The sequence below is a fragment of the Macadamia integrifolia genome, unplaced genomic scaffold, assembly GCF_013358625.1.
Source record: "Macadamia integrifolia cultivar HAES 741 unplaced genomic scaffold, SCU_Mint_v3 scaffold69, whole genome shotgun sequence".
NCBI classification, from domain to species: Eukaryota; Viridiplantae; Streptophyta; class Magnoliopsida; order Proteales; family Proteaceae; genus Macadamia; species Macadamia integrifolia.
Genome location: NW_024870513.1, coordinates 380,397 through 400,301, shown reverse-complemented (window position 1 = coordinate 400,301; position 19,905 = coordinate 380,397). Strand labels below are relative to the sequence as shown.

Below are 19,905 nucleotides of genomic sequence, written 5' to 3'. Positions count from 1 at the left end.
CGTCAGCCACTGTTAAGTCTCGAGTTAAAATGACCGTTCTACCCTTACCATTAAAAAGCTCATGTTTTAACTGTTGGACTCTTTCTTTTTTTTTTTTTTAATCCAAACCAAACTTACGTATTTTGCAGATAAAAACATAGAATCCACACTGATCCACCACACTCTTTTGCATAACCCTTCAAAATCTTTAAGAATGCCCACGACACTTCAAGCTGAATTTTGATTAGACAGGAGGCCGGCCACGACCCATTGTGAATCCCCTAGTTCCATCAGGCATTTTTGGCCCTGGAGATGGCTTTGAACCTTCAACACTAGGATGATGGTGCAGAGTTCCATGGCCTTGACTGTTATGGTCATGCTATTTTTGACCCTTGGATGGACCTCTGTTTTGACTTCTCCATCCAGTTCGCTCACTTCGCAAGTTCCCCTCTTCCTCTTGTTCAGGTGTTTAATCATGGTGATCAGTTGACATCAAGGGTTCATCATCCCCTGCTGCCTCAGACATTAGAACATTTCTATTCTTCTTAGAGGCAGTGCCTTTACAACCTTTCTTGCTCAACCCAAATTTGCCCATTACCTTGATAAGAAGCTTGACACGGATACCAGTTCTCCAATTGTTCTCATCATTTAAATTGGCAACAATTTTCTCAGCAACCTCTACTGTTTCATATTCTACAAAAAGCATGTATCTTTTCACTGATGAGGTTTTTTGCCTTACTGATCTTTGTTGATTCCTCTCCAACATGTGGGTCTTGGATAGATATATTCTTTATATTGCCGGCAGTACCAAAGATTCTCTTAATGCTCTCTACCGAAAATTTCTCTGGCAGATTCTCTACCATAACAGTCTGTGACTTAGCATCCTACATCTCAGTTATTGGCAGCGGATGTATTTTCTTTACCTTCTTCCCATCTGAACTTACAACAAGCTGCGTTGATTCCTGGAGTGTATCCACTATCAATGAATTATCTCAAACAAGTTTTTCATTTTCCTAAGAGATGTAATAAGACCCACAAGAACAAAACCTTCTTTATCCTTCTTTACGTGGCTCATCAGAAACTTATCCGTGGAAAGATTCTCATCACTAAAATAGTATTCCACCTGTTTTATGATCTTGTCTTTGAGATCATTAGTGAGGACGACAAGCTCGTTTTGATGTTGAAGAAGGAGCAACAGTATCAAACGGTTGCTCAGATTCTTGAAACCCTACATCATCGGAAAAACCGATGTCCATGTGTACAGAATTAGGAGGAGGAAGGGATGTGACGGAGCTGACCACTTCTTTCCCTTTCCAGTTTGAACTTTAATGTTTAAAGATCAAAAGGGGAGATGGAACCTAGAAGAGGAGGTGGAGGTCCTGAGGGCAGCCGCAAGGTTGCCGTCACTGATGCCACTGCTATGAACGATCGTCGGTGGTCCAACAGTAGCAATTTGGGAGAAAGGTAAATTAGGTCTTGAAATAGGGTCCAAAACCTATCGATTTAGGTAAGGAAATATTAACTTATTGTAAAGGTATTTTTGGTCCTTCATATTTAATAAAGACATTTTGGTATTTAAAATAAAATATAGTTGTTGACATCAGCAAATAAGGTATATTTCTTAACAGTGACTAACAGTAAGAGGTCTGAGAATAATTTGATGAATCAGAGGGGGTGATCTGATAATTATGGCATTCTCCAGGGGATGACACGGTAAATTTTCCAAGTGGAAACAACATTATGATCATCATCACAACATTGCATCTTCTTGGGCCATCAATTTTTTAGGTTTTGCTCCATGTTTGTTGTCATAAGATTTAGAAATGGAGCAAGACGGAATTTTTGAAACACTCGTAATGAGATATGTAAGGTAAATGAAGCTCTTCAATCTATCCAATCTGCTCCAAATAGAGCTTTGCTGGACTCTCACTCTAACACCTTGGGATCTCACAAAGGCTTCGCCTTGAAAAGCTTCTTCATTAAGAAGAACTTTACTGAACTCAATGATCTAGAGTTAAGTGGTTATAGGCTAGCGATCGTAACACCACCTTTTTCCATACCACTATTACACGTTTACATCAATTCAGCCATAGCTCTCGTCTTAAGGATAATTCTGGCCAATGGATTATGAAAAGAGTGGTTTGCCTAGGAATATGCTCTCTTATTTTGAGTCACTATTTCCTCATGCAACCCAACTAGCAATATTGTTGATTATGTTTCTGTTTTACTTTCCAAAATAAGTAGTGTCCAAAATTTGGCCCTATTTGCGCCTTCTTCTGCTGACGATGTTTGAATAGGTAACTTTCCAAATTGAATTTTTATAAAGCCCAAATAATGTGGTTATAGCTAGGTAATAGTGAGGAGACTCAAACACAAGACCCTAGTAAAGTGTGGACTTTGCACACCACAACCTCACCAACTAAATTAGATAATTGTTTTTACGAGAATTTAATTGAACATTGGTTAATCTTAATTCTCAAACTAAAACACCCAAAGGTAATGAACTATATTTGTCTAATTAACGTTTGTTCTATTTTCTTTTGGGGGGGGGGGAATGTGAGGTGCATAGTTAATAGTCTAAAACCCTATTGAACACCATAAGCCCATTTCCTACAGCCATATATGACAAATGGGTGAAATTTTGCACTCTATAACATTGCACCCCCATACTATCGCCAGAGTACTTGACACCTCAAAAGTTTAAAATGTTGACTTAGATACCACTTGAATTTTAGATTTATTACAGCAAGCCCCTATCTGTTAGCGAGTCACTAATTATTGACTACTCATGGATGGAAAAAACCTTGAAGATTTTCCAGTTTACTTGTAGTTCATGGGAGAAACAAGCTTCCAATGATAGCCTTCAGTCTTGAGTTCAGTTATTGCAGGTCTTAACTAATAGACTAGCAGAAGGGTGAAGTGGGTTTCGGTAGCCATGGGAGACCTTCACAACGTTTTTTTTTTCTTCGACGAGAGAAAAGCGAAGATAAGAGCCCGACATTGGTGTACCATCGAATCACCACTTAACTCATTCTATTTATATGGTAGGTAGAATTAGGTGTGTCACATGTGAGTTTATGTATTTAGTAAAACTCACCCACGAACTACATTTAGCTTTAAAAGATGCTTCAATTGGATTACATACTTCTAAGTTGAACAAATTCCAAAAACAACCAAACGATTTAAAAAATTCAAAATCACGTGTTACGTGCATGTTCTATCAATGGTGTTGGTAGCAATCCTTTGCCTCGACCCTGAGATCTGCCATGCCCTTTATTTGCTCGTGGAACCAAATTTAAGTTTAAGTTTACAATTTTTAAGCTTGGATTTCTATAATACATATTCAATAAAATATTTCATTTTATTGTCTTTTTATCAAATTTATTTCAATATCATGATTGTCTATCTTATAGTTATTTTTCATCACTATGGTTAACTAAATATCGCAACTTGGGGATTAGATGAAATCATGAGATGAATAACAACTTGTAAGCAATTGATGCCCGTTTTCCTAATTCCATGTAACCAGTACCTTACTGTTAAGTCAAAATTATGTATGCCATTGATTATTTTTAGTAGAAGTAATTACTAACTTTCAATATGGTTTTGTTTATAATAAAATGCTATGTATGTGTTGAATAACTAATTGGACATATTAGATTAAAAATCCATATTTTCTATTAACATATTCAAGCATGCTACATAGGGCTAAATTGTTCGTAAATTTCATGGTGGTTTCTAATTCTTAAGTGCTTCCTCACATCATAAGTTTATCTCTCTCTAGTGCTTGCATAATTTTAGGTTCACTATTCATTCTTGCCTTAATTTTAAGTTCACTTTATTGTTATTGCATATTTAATTTAATTTCATAATTAATTCTTATCTTTTACCGTTGTTAGTTTAGTCGATTTTAATTTGTGACAACCCATTAGTTAGTACATTCTGCCTAGGTTAGAACTAAATTTTCTATAGAGCTCAACTTCTAGTGATTGAACCACATCTACACATGACCTATGCACTTGCGGTATTGCTTTAATTTTCAATCACATGTCATGCTTAAAACGCCCTAAGATGAATAGATATGTTAGAATTAAACTAAGTGTGAGCTTTTGCACATATTATGATGGACAATACAATTCTAGGGAACTATGAAAAGGGTTGAGTGGAATTCAAAAAAGTGGCACATCCTATTCTTTCATAATTTTTCTAAGGACAGCAAAGTTGATGACATTTTCTTAAAGGTGATGTCACTAAGTTAAAGAAAATACATGTATAAAAAGGACAGTAACCCAAAGGGTGATAAAAGTATTCGTATTTTCACAGTGAATTTATAAAGAACCAGTGCATTCTTAACCCAAAGGATGATAATACAATACAATTATGACTCTTGCATAGTTTATTTGTTATATGGATATATTACATTTTCTAGCTTTGTTATTTGGTGTGTATGTTTCATATTTGAGATTTTTTTAGGGTCACTTGATCTGGTTTCAGCTCTCTAGGAACCTAGATCAGTTGCTCTTGCTGATAAAAACACAATTGAAGGGGAATAAGAATAATTTTGCTATCCTATTAAATTAAATAATGATTTTAAAATTATTTTACAGTTATTTTTTTTCTTAAATCTTGTTCTTTGAATTGTTTTATGTATATTTATGTTTCATTTGTGTTATTGTCCTTGATTGTATAAGAAACACATTAAAGTGTATAATTATATCTCCAATAAGGAAACACATGATGGGATTGATTGAAACCCACAAAAGAGCCTAAGGGGGTAGCGCAGTTGGTGAGCAACAAACTTGGTACGAGTCTTAAACTCGGATATCCTAAGTACGACTCCTACTAGGCACACCTTGGGCCACTCACACAGGGGTGTTTAATGCTCTTCACTGCTTTCAGTGAAAGTTGAATGGTTCTAGTTCAACCCCGATATAATCTAATCAATGCGGTTGTAGGGTCAGTATATGCTCGTGGGACTAGTCAGGCCAAAGGCCTAGATTCCCGTTATTATAAAAAAAAAAGTGAAACCCACCAAAGTGGTACATTCAATTCAATTGTATATTTTCCAAGATTAAGGTGACATTTACCCAAAGGTGATGTCATCAAATTTTATGGACAAATATGCATCCAATAAGAGTGCTCGAGAGTCATGTTTTTGACATGGATGTTATTGAAGCTTGTGATATGCTTGATTAGTGAGAGCTTTATGATCTCATTTAGTTAAATATATCATAATAGTAATGGCTAGAGTTTAAATGCAGCATTTTTCATAGTTGGTAGGTAGTACTTGCCATAGTTTATTTGTAGCTTAGCGAAAGTAATTGATGGTAAGCCCAAGTAATTGACGATATTCAGTCAAAAGTTAAGGTAATTGACGGTATTTAGCCAAAGTTCATGGTAATTAGCGATATTTAGCCAAAGTTCATGGTAATTAGCGATATTTAGCCAAAGTTCATGGTAATTATAGGCGTCATTTAACCAAAGTTAATGGTAAAGGGTGGTATTAAGCAAAAGTTTGTGATTTATGGCTATATTTAGCCTAGATCTAAGGAAGTGATGGTTTACTATAGGCATTTTGCCAAAGTTGTGACAATATTTTAGCCTAAATCCAAAAAAGTGGTGGCTTATCACAAGCGGTATGCTAAAGTAAAAGTATTAACCTCAGGTTATTACGGTTTGCCATTGTACTAATACCAAAGTTTCTACCTATAAGGTAATTCAAGGTAGGCTGATCTCTGATCAGATAAAGGACGCATAAAGAAACATAGTTTCCTTGTTTCCTTGTCTTTATCCTAGGTGATTTAGATAATAAGTTCCTTGTGGTTTTTATAGTATGTAGTAGGTGTGAAAAAAGGCCGGGTTGGGTCGGGCTTCTTAAAACCCTAACCTAACCCTGAGTCCCCTTAATTGGGCCCAAACCTGCCCTGACCCTGATTCAGGGCCACAAAACTTTAACCCAGGCCCAACCCTTCAGGGTTCAACCCAACCCTTACCCACCTTGATTGGCTTTGATTTTTCAGGGTCAGCCCGGGATGACTCTGGTTGACCCTGGTTTGCTATCAAGAGCCAGGTATACCCTGAGCCTAACCTTGCAAATTTTGAATTAACTAAAAAATAAAAATTATTCATAATAAATATCAGGGTATATATATATATATATATAAACACAAAGTCACAAATTACTTGTTATGAGGAGAACATCCTAAAGCAAACATTCAAACAATACAAATAACTCTAATTATTATGGTAAACAAAGAGGAGATCATCTTAAGAAAGTAAATAATCCAAAAAAATTCAATTATTTGTCATGATAAAACAAAGAGATCATCTTAATAAGGCAAACAATCCGAAGATCTCAAAACCCTTGTCATGTTAAATAAAACGAAGAACATCCTAAGAAAACAAAAAAAAATTCAAAGTCAACATCAGGGGCAAAAACTAGTGCTGGATCATGTCAAAATCAGGGCCAAAAGTCAGGGTAAAAAAATCAGGGTAGTTGGGTTTAGGGCTGGCTAAAGTCATCAACCCTTACCCGCCCTGATCTTGACTCAGGGTGGGGCCGGCCCTCAGGGCCAAAATTTTGGGGTCGGTACTTGTTTGGGATTAAGTCGGGCCAAGGGCAGATTCAGGCCATCAGGGCCAAACTTGCACCCCTAGTATGCAGATGCATGTCACATATTAAGGAGTGTACTCTACTATTGTTCAACATGAGAGACGAGTTGTGTTAAATCAAAGTTTAAAGAGGGGGTCATTTAGCTATGGATATATATGACTATAATCCAATGTAAAAATACTGTATTAGTGTTACCCAAGGGCCAAATGAGAGATATTGGGTTTTGTGAGCTACACTAATGTGGCTGACCCACTAAGCCCATAATGGTTAAGCCCACTTGAGGGGATAGGTTCAACGCACCTATTGTGGGAGTAGGATAGAACTGGGGAAATAGCTATTTATAGTCTCTATGATCCCTACAGTCACCATTATATGAGTATACAACTTACTCATAGAGTTGTGAGAGAAATCCCTGTGGGAGATTGCGGAACACCATAGACGGTTAGTTTGTTCATGAGTTTGTTCGTGGGATTAATCTTCAAGCACAAGGAATTGTGGAGGCTTCTTAAACCACAATATATGTATGTATAGTTTCAGTGTTGAATATGTATGCCCATCAAACCCGGTTTATTAATAAGACTATTTATTTTCGTTTATGCATGACATTTATTTATAATTTATAGATCCAATGTCACATTCAGTAAAGATTTATGATACATGTATAGGATGTACTCAATGTGTACGAGCTTGCCCCACAGATGTATTTAAGAAAAATGATACCTTGGGAATGGAATGTAAGCTAGGCAAATTGCCCTGCTCCAAGAACAGAGGATTGTGTAGGTTGTAAGAGATGTGAATCTGCCTGTCCAACAGATTTCTTGAGTGTTCGGGTTTATTTATGGCATGAGACAACTCGCAGCATGGGTCTAGCTTATTGATGGGTTCGAGTGGTCATTCACCCCTAACCACAACTTCACCGCTATCTCAACATCAGTTGGTTTGGACCTCCACTTAGTTTCAACCCAAGCTCATCCTGGTCATGGATAGATCAACCCAGGTTTCGTCCATAAGCATCGACAATTGCCCTAAAGAAGACCGCTTCGCTACGGCTCCGGTGGGTTCCCTTAACCAAGCCACTGCCTATGAGTCGCCGGCTCATTCTTCAATAGGCACGCGGTCAATAGCCCTGGTCTCCTCCTCACTGCTTGGGATCTATTGTTTCAATGTTCTAGTTTTCACTCTCCCGATGGGGGGTTCTTTTCACCCTTCCCTCACGGTACTACTTCGCTATCGGTCACCCAGGAGTATTTAGCCTTGCAAGGTGGTCCTTTGGGTTTTCACCCAAAATTATTCTTGGCTAGGGATAGGACCTAACATCATGTTCACGTAGTCATTAAAAGAGTTTTATTATATAAGGAACAAAGGAGAAAAAGATTTAGGTTTTTTTTTTAGAACCTCCGCTCTTCTCTCTTACGTTTTCTCTCTCTCTCTTCCTTCCTTCTCTCCTTTGTGAGTGAGTGTGTGTGAAAGAAAAAGCTTTAATGGTGGATTGCTCTTCTCCAATTGAACGTGGACGTTCAAAGTGTTGAGGTTGATCCCTACAGTTACTCAACGTGTGGAAGAACTATTATATGGATCAGAAACTTTGATTGCAGTTCTAAGGTAAACATTTTATTCTCATATAGTTAACTTTTGTACAGTGATTTCGAACACAAGAGATTCAATCCGATCCCACTACATGATTGGACTCGCGCCAACATTCAGTCCCTAAATGGTTTCCTATTTCATGTTCTTCGTATGTGACAACTCTCTAATGATCATGTGTATCTTAACCTCAGGGGAGATTTATGTAAATTCCCTAATCTAAATCCATGCCTTGATTGCACCGAAACCTTACCCGAACATGCACCACGTATTTTAACTAAGAACCAAAAAAAAAGAAAAAAAATACTACGAATATAATTAAGAGTGGTTGCGTGGTTGCGCGGTTGCGCAGGAGAGGAGATCGTGATATCTGATATTATACACTCCAGAGTCCAGACTCCGGAGTTGTAATTGTCAGTATTCGTAATGGCAGAAGGAACGACCGAATGAGACGAATCAAAATCCCTCCTGCCTTCTTGCTCTCTATCTGGCTAGTCATTTGGCGCCTTTCCGGTTTCGGTTTATTTTGTCATCTTTGCCTCCTGGAACTGAAAAGGCTTGGGGCGGCAACCAACGCTCCACAAGCTCCTCATCCTCATGTTCTCTTTGCAAATCCTTACCGGTCTTAATACCCTACATTCCCGTTCAAATCTCTCTCTCTCTTCTCAGCGTTCCAATAATGCTTTTCTAAGAATTCGGTCTTGTTCTCTCAGATTACAGGAAATCCCAACCGAGCTTCCTATCCACTCTCTAGACTTGCAGTTGAAAATTAATGCATCTCCTTCGGGCCAGCAGCGACGGGATAAACCGAATACGAAGGAAGTGGAAGAACGTGGCTCTCCAACTCCGAGTGCGAAAGCAGGCGGAGATGGTGAAGGAATTCCCGGAGTTCGTGTGCCCAGGCAGAAGTACGTCTCCGTTTCCAAGTCAGAACTTCTCAATGCTATATTATCAATATTTGGTTCAGAAGTAGACATTGATGAGTTCCTCCGATTGTCCTCGTAAGCATTCTCTCTCTCTCCACGAGTTTGTAGTTTCTATTGGGAACCACCCTTTATTTTTCTAGAGTCATAATATTTCTGCCGCAAATTAAGAAAAGTAAGTATGGTTTGTTTCTGTAATGATAGGTACTTGGACTCTCTACTTCATGCTGAGCATAAAGGCATTTTAGAAGAGATGCGAATTGATTATTCCCTTATGCAATGCAAGGGAATCAGTCTTGACTGTTTGGCTAATTCTGATGATGGTGGAGAAGAAATCATGACCAACGGAAACCACCCTGACTCTGCCTGGGATAACAACGCTTATGAAGGTGGTGGAAGCATGAGAAGCAGGGGGGGTGACTCGGTGGAACCCGAGAAACCAATGCCTTTCAATTATAGCCTGGACTTGGGATCTCTATTTAATTCATCTCTTAGAGATGTTAAGAACAATTCTGCCACGAAATCCAGGTTTGCCACCGTACTATCATTCTCTCCTTCTTTTCTTCCTTTCCCCTTTCTGCCGAGTCACACATAGATCCTGATTCTAGATATGCTAGAGAACCAATAGTTTGTTATGGGTAGCCTATAAAGTGTGTGTGTGTAGGGTGAGGGGGTTAAAGTTAGTACACTTGATTAGTATTTAAGTGTGAGTTAGATTAAGATGCACTGGGCGGGCTGTGGCCCAATGGTTAAGTTGCACTATTGCAACATGTTGGTCATAGGTTCAAAACTTGGAAACAGCCTCTCCCCCGAAGCATGGGGTAAGGCTGCGTACACAATGCCCCTCCTAGAGCTCGCTGCGAGAGACCTTGTGCACTGGGTATAACCTAAGTTAGAGTCAGATGCTTGGTATCTTTTCAAGGGTTTTTAAGCTGTTACGGGATTGGTTTTCCAGATCTGATCTCCTTTCTTCTAGTTTTGTGATCTTTCCTCCCAATTCTCTTCTACTGTTCTTCTTCTTACTTCTTATTTCTCTTGATTCTACACCAGGCGGATCCACTGTTTTCGGTTTAGTTCTAAATTTGGTCATCTTCCTTATTCTAGTTCTGTTTCATCCAATATTTGTCCCTACTCTGTCATATTGATTCCATATAGATCCTGGTATGTGTAGCTCTTGTTTCTAGAATATTTCTAGAGCACTGAGCTACATTAGTACTTTTCTTTGAAGTTTGAGCTTTATCCTTGTTGATATTCAATAGCTATAGTGATGAGAATATCACTTAAGGATTTAGTACTTATTAGGGGAGAGACAACCACATGCAGCCACATGTCACTAGACTTCATTTTGGCTAGAAGACTAGTATTATGTGTAGTTCTTTTTATTATTTTGTTGTTCTTGTATTTGGGGCCAGAATGTTATCTTAATTGTTGCTATTATTGGTCGTTATATGGGTACTTATTCCAGGAAATAATTGTTTAGAGATTTAATATTTAGTATATGGGCAGTCATTTTAGGAAATTACTGTTTTTTATTGTGTAATGTTATGAGGCCCTTTGTATTCATTATTGGAAGACAATGAAAGTATTTGGAACTTGTGAGATTACTCTCTTTTTCTGCAGCATGAGTGATTCTAAGCAATCCTTGGAGTGGATCTGAGATACAAATCTATCTTCTTCTTCTATCCATTCCTTCTCTCTTTCACACTCTATATCTACAGCAAACCTAATGTAGTACTGTATTTGAAAGACTCAAAACAGTAGCCAATAGACAAAATATTTAAATCAAAAGAAAAATGCAGGCTATATAGAACAATCCTAGCATATCTAGGAGAAGGGTATTTAGGTAATAAATCAGCAAACAAGAACAGAACACATGGTAATCGATTCACACTGAAATCTGTTATGAACTAGTGATTAAGACAGTTGAAAATCAGTATATCGGTGAGGAAACAAACAATAACCAAAGTAGGAGTAAAATAGTAACTTCCAAGGCCAAAAAGAATTCAGAAATTAGGGTTTGTAGTGGTCAATCTAATGGAGACTAGGATAGGTGGACTAACCAAGTCTCAACTGCAGGAACTTTTAATCAAAGAATGTCCAGAAAACCAAACCATTTAGACAGTAGAAATCAGATCAGAAAAATTACGAGAACACTGGTCCAACGATCCCAACAGCTAGTATTCTCTTAGTCAGACCAAAGTACTGATAACAGGGACCAATGATACTTCAAATAGGATCAACCCAACTGACTAACATATACCACAGTCCAAAGAGTAGTCAGAAATAAGAACAGGTCTACAGATTTCAATTCTGGCTACCGCAGGTCACAAAAAAACAAGAAAAGGGAGATTTTTAATAACCTAATAACCAGAGGTCAGAAAGGCCTCAAACCTGGATCGAGTTCTTCCTGGGATGAGTGGAACCTTAGGTCAAAATATCAGCCAAAACTGACTGTGGGACAGAGCTGGGCAGAAGTTGAAATGCCTTCACAGTAATGCCTATCGCTGGACAGAACTGAGAACAAGGAGGGCTGATCTAAATACCTGTAACAGTAGGGTAGTGATAGAGCCTTGAAAATAACCTTGAAGAAGAAAGAAAACACTTGAAGAGGAACCTCTTGGGCTTCACACCGCCAAGAGTCAATTGGATCAAACACCAATTTCTTTAGCCTTGATCAAACACAAGACCACCACTTTGATCACACACAAAGCAAACTCAGAAGAGCAACAACAACATAGCTTTTTCATTCATAAAGGAAACCAAATATTCTCCTAATACAATAGTTACTAAGAACTGAAATTAGAAACTAGTTGAAAAAGGAAACTTACTACTAATAACTTGACTCAACTAATATCTTGACTCTTAAGGAAACAAATATAACTCAAATCAAACCCAACTAAAAAGGAAACTAATGAAAAAGGAAACAAACTGGTAATCCCCGTACTCAATCTTAAAACCCTCTTTTAGACCCATAAAAATGGTCTATTACAATCAAAACACATGAAATCAAAGGCCCAACATGTACGGAACCCAAACCTAGGATTATTCTTAATAAAGCAAGCCTATTTTGGTGATTAATCTGCATCACAATCGATCCAGCAACATATGACATAAGCAATAGCTTAATTGGTAGTCCATCTGGCTATTTCTGTTCTTGTCAATGGTAGTCCATTTGGCTATTTGTCCCCCTTGGTTGGTATAAGGCAAAGTTGCCCCTCTCCCCTCTCATATTTTTCCAGGCCATTGAAGTCCTCTCTAGATCCATTCAATCCCAAACAAATCTCCACCTCATTTCCCCTATCCCCAAATGCAAAGCCATCAAGTTAACCCACATTGCCTTCGCTCATGACCTCATGATCTTCTCTAATGCTGACCCCCTATCCTTCCAATCCATCATGTCTTCGCTCCACATCTTTGAAAGCCTCTCTAGTCTTCGTATTAACCTCCTCAAATCCCACCTTTTCTTAATTGGCATCTCAGATTCTACCAAAGCCTCCTTGAGCTGACCGGTTTCTCCCTTTGTTCTCTCCCAGTCAAAAACTTGGGGTTACCTCTCATCACAACTAGATTGACGGGCCACACCATGCTTGATCTTATCCAAAATAGGCTCTGACTTTGGAAAGGAAAGCTCTTCTCTTATGTTGGTTGCTTGGAGCTCATCAAATATGTGCTTCAATCCACCTACATTTATTGTTCTGGTGTATTTGAGCTGCCTAAATCCATTATCAAGGTAGTGGAGACCCTTATGTGCTCCTTTCTTAGGAAATTATTGATACTGCAAGATTCCTTCACCCTATCAGTTGGGTTGCTGTTTGCCTTTCCAAATGTGAGGGAGGCTTGCGAAGATTTCAAAAAGCAAACTACGCCAGAATCCTGAAGCTTATTTGGAAGATAGTAACTAAGAAAGACATCATTTGGGTCTTTTGGGTCTACTCCACTATCCTCTAGAAAGACTCGCTTTGGATTACCCCCACTCCCCCTGATGCTCCATGGGTTTGGTGCAAAATTTTCTCTATAGGCCTATTGCTGTTGGGGCCATCTCCTCCTACATTGATAACGACTCTTCTACATATTTGTGGCTTGACTATTGGCACCTATTGGGAGTTCTTTATTCTTTAGTGGCTGCAAGAGTTTTCTATTCTTTTGGGTTGAGTCAAGAGTCCTCAGTTATTACCATCATCTCCAACTGTGTCTAGGCTCCCCTATTATCCCCTCCCTTGCTTGCCTCCCTCCATTTGGGATGCTCTCCCCCGCTATCCTAGTCACAGAGTAAAGCTCGGGCTGATAGTGGAGTCCATGGAGTTCAATAAAAAGGACACTATGAGAGCATTATTGGCCAACCAATTATTAGAGGCCATAGTAACGGTTGGTTTTGGGGTGTCACTAGTCAATTTTATTACTTAGTAGGTCCTATCTGAAGAGTAAGGTTATGGCCATGGCTTCTGGGATGACCCAACACACTACTCTCAACTCCCCTTGTAGAGGTAGCACTATTTTCCGCCATGTGCAGAAAAGTAATAATATAAGCAAGAGTAAGGAGCGGGATTAATCCGAGATAGAGATCACTCACTGGAGAAGATATTTATGTCAAGGTAATAACTACTAAACCGAAGAATTCTAGGGAGCGCCAGGCAAGTAAATACTTATAGTAGTTCGGAAACAAGCAAGCAACGTAGCAGGGAGCAATAGGTCTATCGAAGGGCTATAGTGGTGTGGAATACTCACACTGAAGCTAGCAGCGGGTGGGAGCCCTTAGCAAGAGGGCGAGAATCTTGAGGAGGCTTGACAGTGAGCTGGAGATGGGTACTGGCCCTTTTGAGGCCTAGCTATAAGAGAAAGGATGTAGGGGCCCTTGCGAGGCTTCAGTGAGACTTAATGATGAACAAGAAGAAGGCAGGGGACCCTGTTGGATCTGTTGGGAGGCAAGAATAGAGGCCCGATGGAGATCACAGAGGCCAGGGGGCCTAGGTGGAGGTCTTGGTGAGACCTGATGGAGATCGTAGAGGGGGTAAGGGCCTTAGTGGTGGCCTGTTGGAGAGCATGACGCAATAGTAAGGCCAGTGGATCAACATGTAAGTAAAGGCCGCCCCACGTTTTATATAGGCACACTTAGCCTTGGGAGGCTGAAGCCTCTAATGCATAGGTTGACGTCCTTTAGAACTGGAGAAAAAAGAAAAAATATCTACAATATAGGGCTTTAATACCAAGTTGAGAAGTTGAGAAGAATAGATTGAGAGAATGGATTGGCTTGTCAATAATGATAGAGGCCATTCTATTTTAGAGATGATATTAATTGCAGATATTGTACGTTTAGGTAAGATGGAGTCAGCTCTCTTATCCTAACATACAATGAACCTAGATGGTCTAGTTGTCTAGTCTATCCTTAACACTATGAAATTCTTGGAGTGAATCCAAGGTGGTGTGAAGCCAAAATACAAAGCAATCTTCTTCTTTCTTTTTCTTCTTCCATCCACTCCTCTTCTTTTCAAACTCTATATCTACAATATACTATCCCTGTTCGATTCCCCAACTCCATTGCTGTATGTACCATCATATTTCTCCCAACCTCCATTTTCATTTCTCAAGAGCCTTCAATTTGTTCTTTCAATTTTTAAACAGCATCCCATAAACCCCAATAAATTCTATACCTGTTTGGATGGAATAGGACTGATTGAGATGAAAGATATGGTATCCCAAATTCTCTTTATCCTCTTTGGCCAAATCTCCAACAAATCCAAAATTTCCTTCTTTCCTAGACTTGATTATTTCTAAATTACTTACCAGTTCTTGTATCACTCCAAAATTTTCAATTTTTGTCTCGACTTTGGCCCCTAAATACCTTGGACATTCTTCTACAAACAACAAGGAGGCCTTGAGGACACATTCTGTGGAGTTAGGTAATGATTTAGCACTTATTCACAGCATTCTAACCATTGGGACAGCAAAGGAAGGTACTGATCTATCATGTTTCTTTTATTCAATTTTATTTTGCATACTTAGCATGAAATTCTGCACGTATGATTTGTTTGTTCTTTATTTATTGCTGTACTTGTTAAGAATTTTTGCTTGTGTGCTGAGATATATGAGTTGGATACCCTTCCCAGCCTTCTTACTGTTCAGTTAGGGTAATTTTCTAGGTTTCCCAAACCTGTCCTACACCATATAGTGTAAATATTTAACATATTGTTGTTAAGTATTGCAGAGTTTCTGTTGCCACTCGTTTCCAGCATGCTTTCATGAAACTATTACGCGATGCTCAGTTTGAAGAACTATCAGTTAGGGATTTGCTGTTGACATCTGCACTGAATACTGATTATCTCCTTACATTGCCAGTATATGTTGACTGGAAGAAAGCATCGGCATCCAATGCAATAATATTCAGGTAAATTTATGTGTGACTGAGATCTCAGTTGTTGTTGACCATGGATTGACTTTCTGATAACAAAGACATCATGAAATCTCATTTCTGTGCTCCAAGTAGTACTTTACAAAACAATCAGTTGTATAGAACTTTTCTTTCCTTCATCTTGTTTCATACCATGTATCTTACTATTAAACTATATAAGAATAAGGAATAGATTATGGTAGATGGGAGAAGCAATGTATCTAAGAAAGAGTGCCAGGGGTTTTGGGTTTTGGGTTTTGGGGGGGGGGGGGAAGCATCACACACAATACACACTGTGCTGGAGGATAATTCCCACTGATCCCCTATACTCACCGAGCCTATACCTTTAAGCTCTAGCATTTCATATGCACTTTATGCCCATTTCCAGAACTTCAATATCGACACAAACAACAACAACAACAACAACAACAACAACAAACTCAGCCTTATCCCAAGTTAATGGAGTCAGCTACATGGATTTAGACAAAACAAGATAGAAAAAGTTCAAACAGAAGAGGGGTAAGGGAGAGATGAGAAAAGAAAGAAAAATGGGAATAAGAGGAAAGAGGGACAACCCAACAGATAGGAAAATCTCAGCTAAATTGGGTCGGCTACATGGATCCTTGCCCTCCAATAGGTTCTATCCAAATTCATACTTGGGACAAGATTGAGACTATGCATGTCATTCCTCAACCCTCCGTCTGTTGTCATTTTAGGCTTGCCCATAGCTCTTTTGGCTTCTTCAATCTGCATCCAATCACTCTTTACTAGGGCATCCTCAGGCCTCCTTTGAACATGGCCATACCACGTTTAACAAATTTCACGAAGCTTGTCGTTGATCGTGGCAACTCCCAAAACAGCTCTAATATGCACATTCCTTACTTTATCCTTCCTAGTTTTACCGCAAATCCATTTTAACATCCTCATCTCAGCCACACAGCTTTTTAATATGACTCTCTTGACTACCCGACATTCCGTCCCATACATTATAGCTGAATGCACAACAATCCTATAGAATTTTTCTTTGAGCTTTAGAGGGATACACTGGTCACATAAGTCTCCGATGCACCGCTCCACTTCATCCATACCACTTTAATTCTCTATGAGATATCATTCTCTATGTCACCTTCTTTATTTATATTAGACCAGAGATATCTAAAGTAGTCACTTTGAGGAATCTCTATCTCCTAAATTTTCACCATTTCATTATCCTTCATAGAGTGGCTAAAGTTACCCTTCACATCCTTTGTCTTTGAACTACTAATCTCAAAACCTCTTATTTCCAATTTTGATCTCCATAGCTTTAATTTAGTGTTAATCCCTGTTTTAGTCTCATCCATTTAAACAATGTCATTTGCGAAGAGCATACACCAAGGGACCTCGTTAAGCATGCTCGTGATTAACTCATCCATGATAAGCACCAATCAATAGGGGCTTAAGGCTGATCCTTGATGTAACCCAATTAGGATTGGGAATTCCTTACCTTGACCTCCCACAGACCTTTCACTAGTCACCACACCCTCATATGTGTCCTTAATTATATCCACCCATGTACTCGACACCTCTATTTTTACCAAGATATGCTAGATTAAATCTCTAGGAACTCTATCATAAGCTTTTTTCTAGATCAATAAAGATCATGTGGAGATCCTTCTTTTGGGCTTTATAACTCTTTCCATGATCCTCCTCAATAGGTAAGTTACCTTTATGGTTGATCAACATGGCATAAATCCAAATGGTTTCTTCGAGATATTAGTTTCTTTTCTCAGGTGGGCTTCAATAACCTTCTCTCATAGTTTCATAGTAGGACTCATTAGTTTTATGCTTCCATAGTTATTGTGGCTCTGAATATCTCTTTTATTTTTGTATACTGGTACGACAATGCTTCTCCTCCAATCATCTGGCATTTTCCTTATGTTCATAATCTTGTTAAACAACTTGGTTAACCAAACAACACCACAAATTGCTAAGGTTTTCCACACTTCTATTGAGATCTCATCTGGGCCTAGTGTTTTGCCCACTTTCATCTTTCTCAAGGCTTCTATAACATCCGCCACACTAACCTTTTGAACATAGCTATGACATGTGAGGTCTTGTTAAGTAAAACCATCTTCTGGGTCATTACTACTCGAACTATCTATATTTAGTAGCGCACTAATATAGTCATCCCATCTCTTCGCAATGTCCTCATACCTTACTAACACTCTTTCATCATCATGGTTGATACATCTCACCTGGTCAAAATCTTTGCTCTTCCTTTATCTCATATTAGCTATCTTGTATTTAGCTTTTTCCCCTTCTTTTGTGTTTAGGTTAGTGTAAAGATCCTCATATTTCTTTGTCTTATCCATCCGCACACTCTTCCTAGCTTCGTTTCGGGGCATCATAATTTCTCTTCTTATCTTCTGCATTTTTAGTTCTTTGCCATGCCTTAAAACAAACTTTCTTGGTCTTAATTGTTGCTTGGACCTCCGCATCCCACCACCACGTCTCTGTAGGGCCTTGACGACTACCCTTTGCTTCCCCTAGCACTTCTTTGGTAACCCTCTTAATATAGGTCATCATCTAGGTTCACATCACATTGGTGTCTACTCAAAGTCCCACTTTCCTTGTTTGACCACGTTATCAATAAAAGTACTTAGGGTCTCACCTTTTAATCTTACCACCTTATCTTAGGGAATATAGGTTCCTTCCTCCATGCTTCCGTGCACCGAGACATATGTCTAGTACCACCAGTCTATGTTGAGTGGTTAGACGTCGACTCTCCCCTGGTAGAACCTTACAGTCCTTACACAACATTCTGTCTTCCCTTATTGTTAGGAAGAAATCAATTTGACTAATATGATTCCTGCCAATGTGGCTGTCACCTCCGTTAGGTCAGCTTCTTGGTTGGTTGTGGCCCTCCACAAGGCCAACGTGCCACCGTGGCTGCCTTCTTGCTGCTGAAGTTCTGAATCATGTCTTGGTGGCTTGGAAGATGACGTGTGATGGTAAGATGGGTAGGTTTAGGTGGAACCCGACCTGAAATTTCCTTTGTTGCCCCTCCTCTTTGCATTAGGCTTCTTGGCTCTTGTCTTTAAGCCCATGTGGGCTTTTGAGTTCTTAAGTTGTATTAATTGTGTGTCATTTGGTTGTGGTTACCCGTTTGGGCCTGAGAGGTAGTCCGTAATGGGCTCTTGTTACCCTATCAAGGGTTTGTAATTCTCCCTTCCCCTCTTTTTAATGCATTTATTACCCACCCAAAGAAAAAAAGTGCTCTCTTTGTGCAAAAAAGGTGTTCACAATGAGAAGATCATAAGCTACCACAAAGTCCAGGATAGAGGTGCCCTCCTCGTTCCTCTCCCCCAACCGTAGCCACCGTGGACACCTTCATATCATCTACGATCCCGCCAACATGTCCATTCAAGTCACCTCCAATAATAATTGATTCATCATGATTAAGGTAGTGAATTCCCAATTACAATTGCGTTACATTAAGGATCAACTTTATACCTTTAGTTTTTTGTGCTTATTATGAATGAATTAACCAGAGACATTCAAGATGAGGTTCCTTGGTGTATGCTTTTTGCTGATGATATTGTTTTGGTGGATGGGACAAAAGCATGGATTAACGCCGAGTAGTAACGGAGATCAACCTTGGAATCAACAATATCTAAGATAAGTAGAACAAAGATGGAGTATATGGTGTGTAACTTTTGTTACTCGAGGACGGATAATGAGGTGGTGCAAATTGATGAGAGGGAGGTTCCATAAAGTGATTATTTTAGGTATATGGGCTCAATCATAAATAAAAAAGGTGATATAGAGGATGACGTTTCGCAAAGAATTAAAATAAGATAAATAAAATGGAGAGATGCTTCCACAATGTTGTGTGTTTGATGTATTCCTTTGAAACTTAAAGGAAAATTTTACAGGACAACCGTACAACCGGCTATGATGTTTGGTGTGGAATGTTGGGCAGTTAAGAAGCATCATGTAGATAAACTTGGTGTGGCAAAAATGAGGATAGATGAGTGGTAAAACTAGGAAGGATAAAGTAAGGAATGATCATATTAAAGTTGGTTTGGAGTTGCTCTGATACATGATGAGCTATGAGAAAGTCGTTTGAGGTGGCATGGCCATGTTCAACAAAGGCCTTTTAGATGCTCTAGTACGGAGTAGTGATTTGATTTAGATTGAAGGATCGTAAAGAGCTAAGGGCAGACTTAAAATGACCTTAGGAGAAGTGGTGAGCTGATCATAGGGCAATGATCCATGTAGTCGACCCCATTTAGTTGTGATAAGGCTGATTTATTGTTGTTGTTTTATTCATATACTATCACATGTATTTGATATAATATGCACAGAAATCATACTTTTCTTTTTTAGCTTAACATCCATCATGCTTAATCCTGCCCCCCCTCTCTCTCTCTAAAAAAAAA

The 19,905-nt window shown here is 38.9% G+C and overlaps 1 protein-coding gene and 1 pseudogene across 2 annotated transcripts in view; one reads left to right on the top strand and one right to left on the bottom strand.

Moving 5' to 3' along the window:
* Positions 1-448: 448 nt before the first annotated feature.
* LOC122069704 lies at positions 449-2,599 on the bottom strand (annotated as a pseudogene).
* A 5,905-nt stretch (positions 2,600-8,504) lies between these two features.
* The window catches only part of LOC122069696, a 46,542-nt gene continuing 35,141 nt past the window's right edge, over positions 8,505-19,905 (top strand). For both annotated transcript variants that reach the window (XR_006137514.1, XM_042633767.1), the window contains exons 1-4: positions 8,505-8,798; positions 8,890-9,177; positions 9,304-9,627; positions 15,302-15,481. Coding sequence is in view for 1 of the 2 variants with exons in the window: in XM_042633767.1 (XP_042489701.1) it covers positions 8,623-8,798; positions 8,890-9,177; positions 9,304-9,627; positions 15,302-15,481 (968 nt within the window). In the remaining variant the exon portion in view is untranslated. The remainder of the gene's footprint in view (positions 8,799-8,889; positions 9,178-9,303; positions 9,628-15,301; positions 15,482-19,905) is intronic.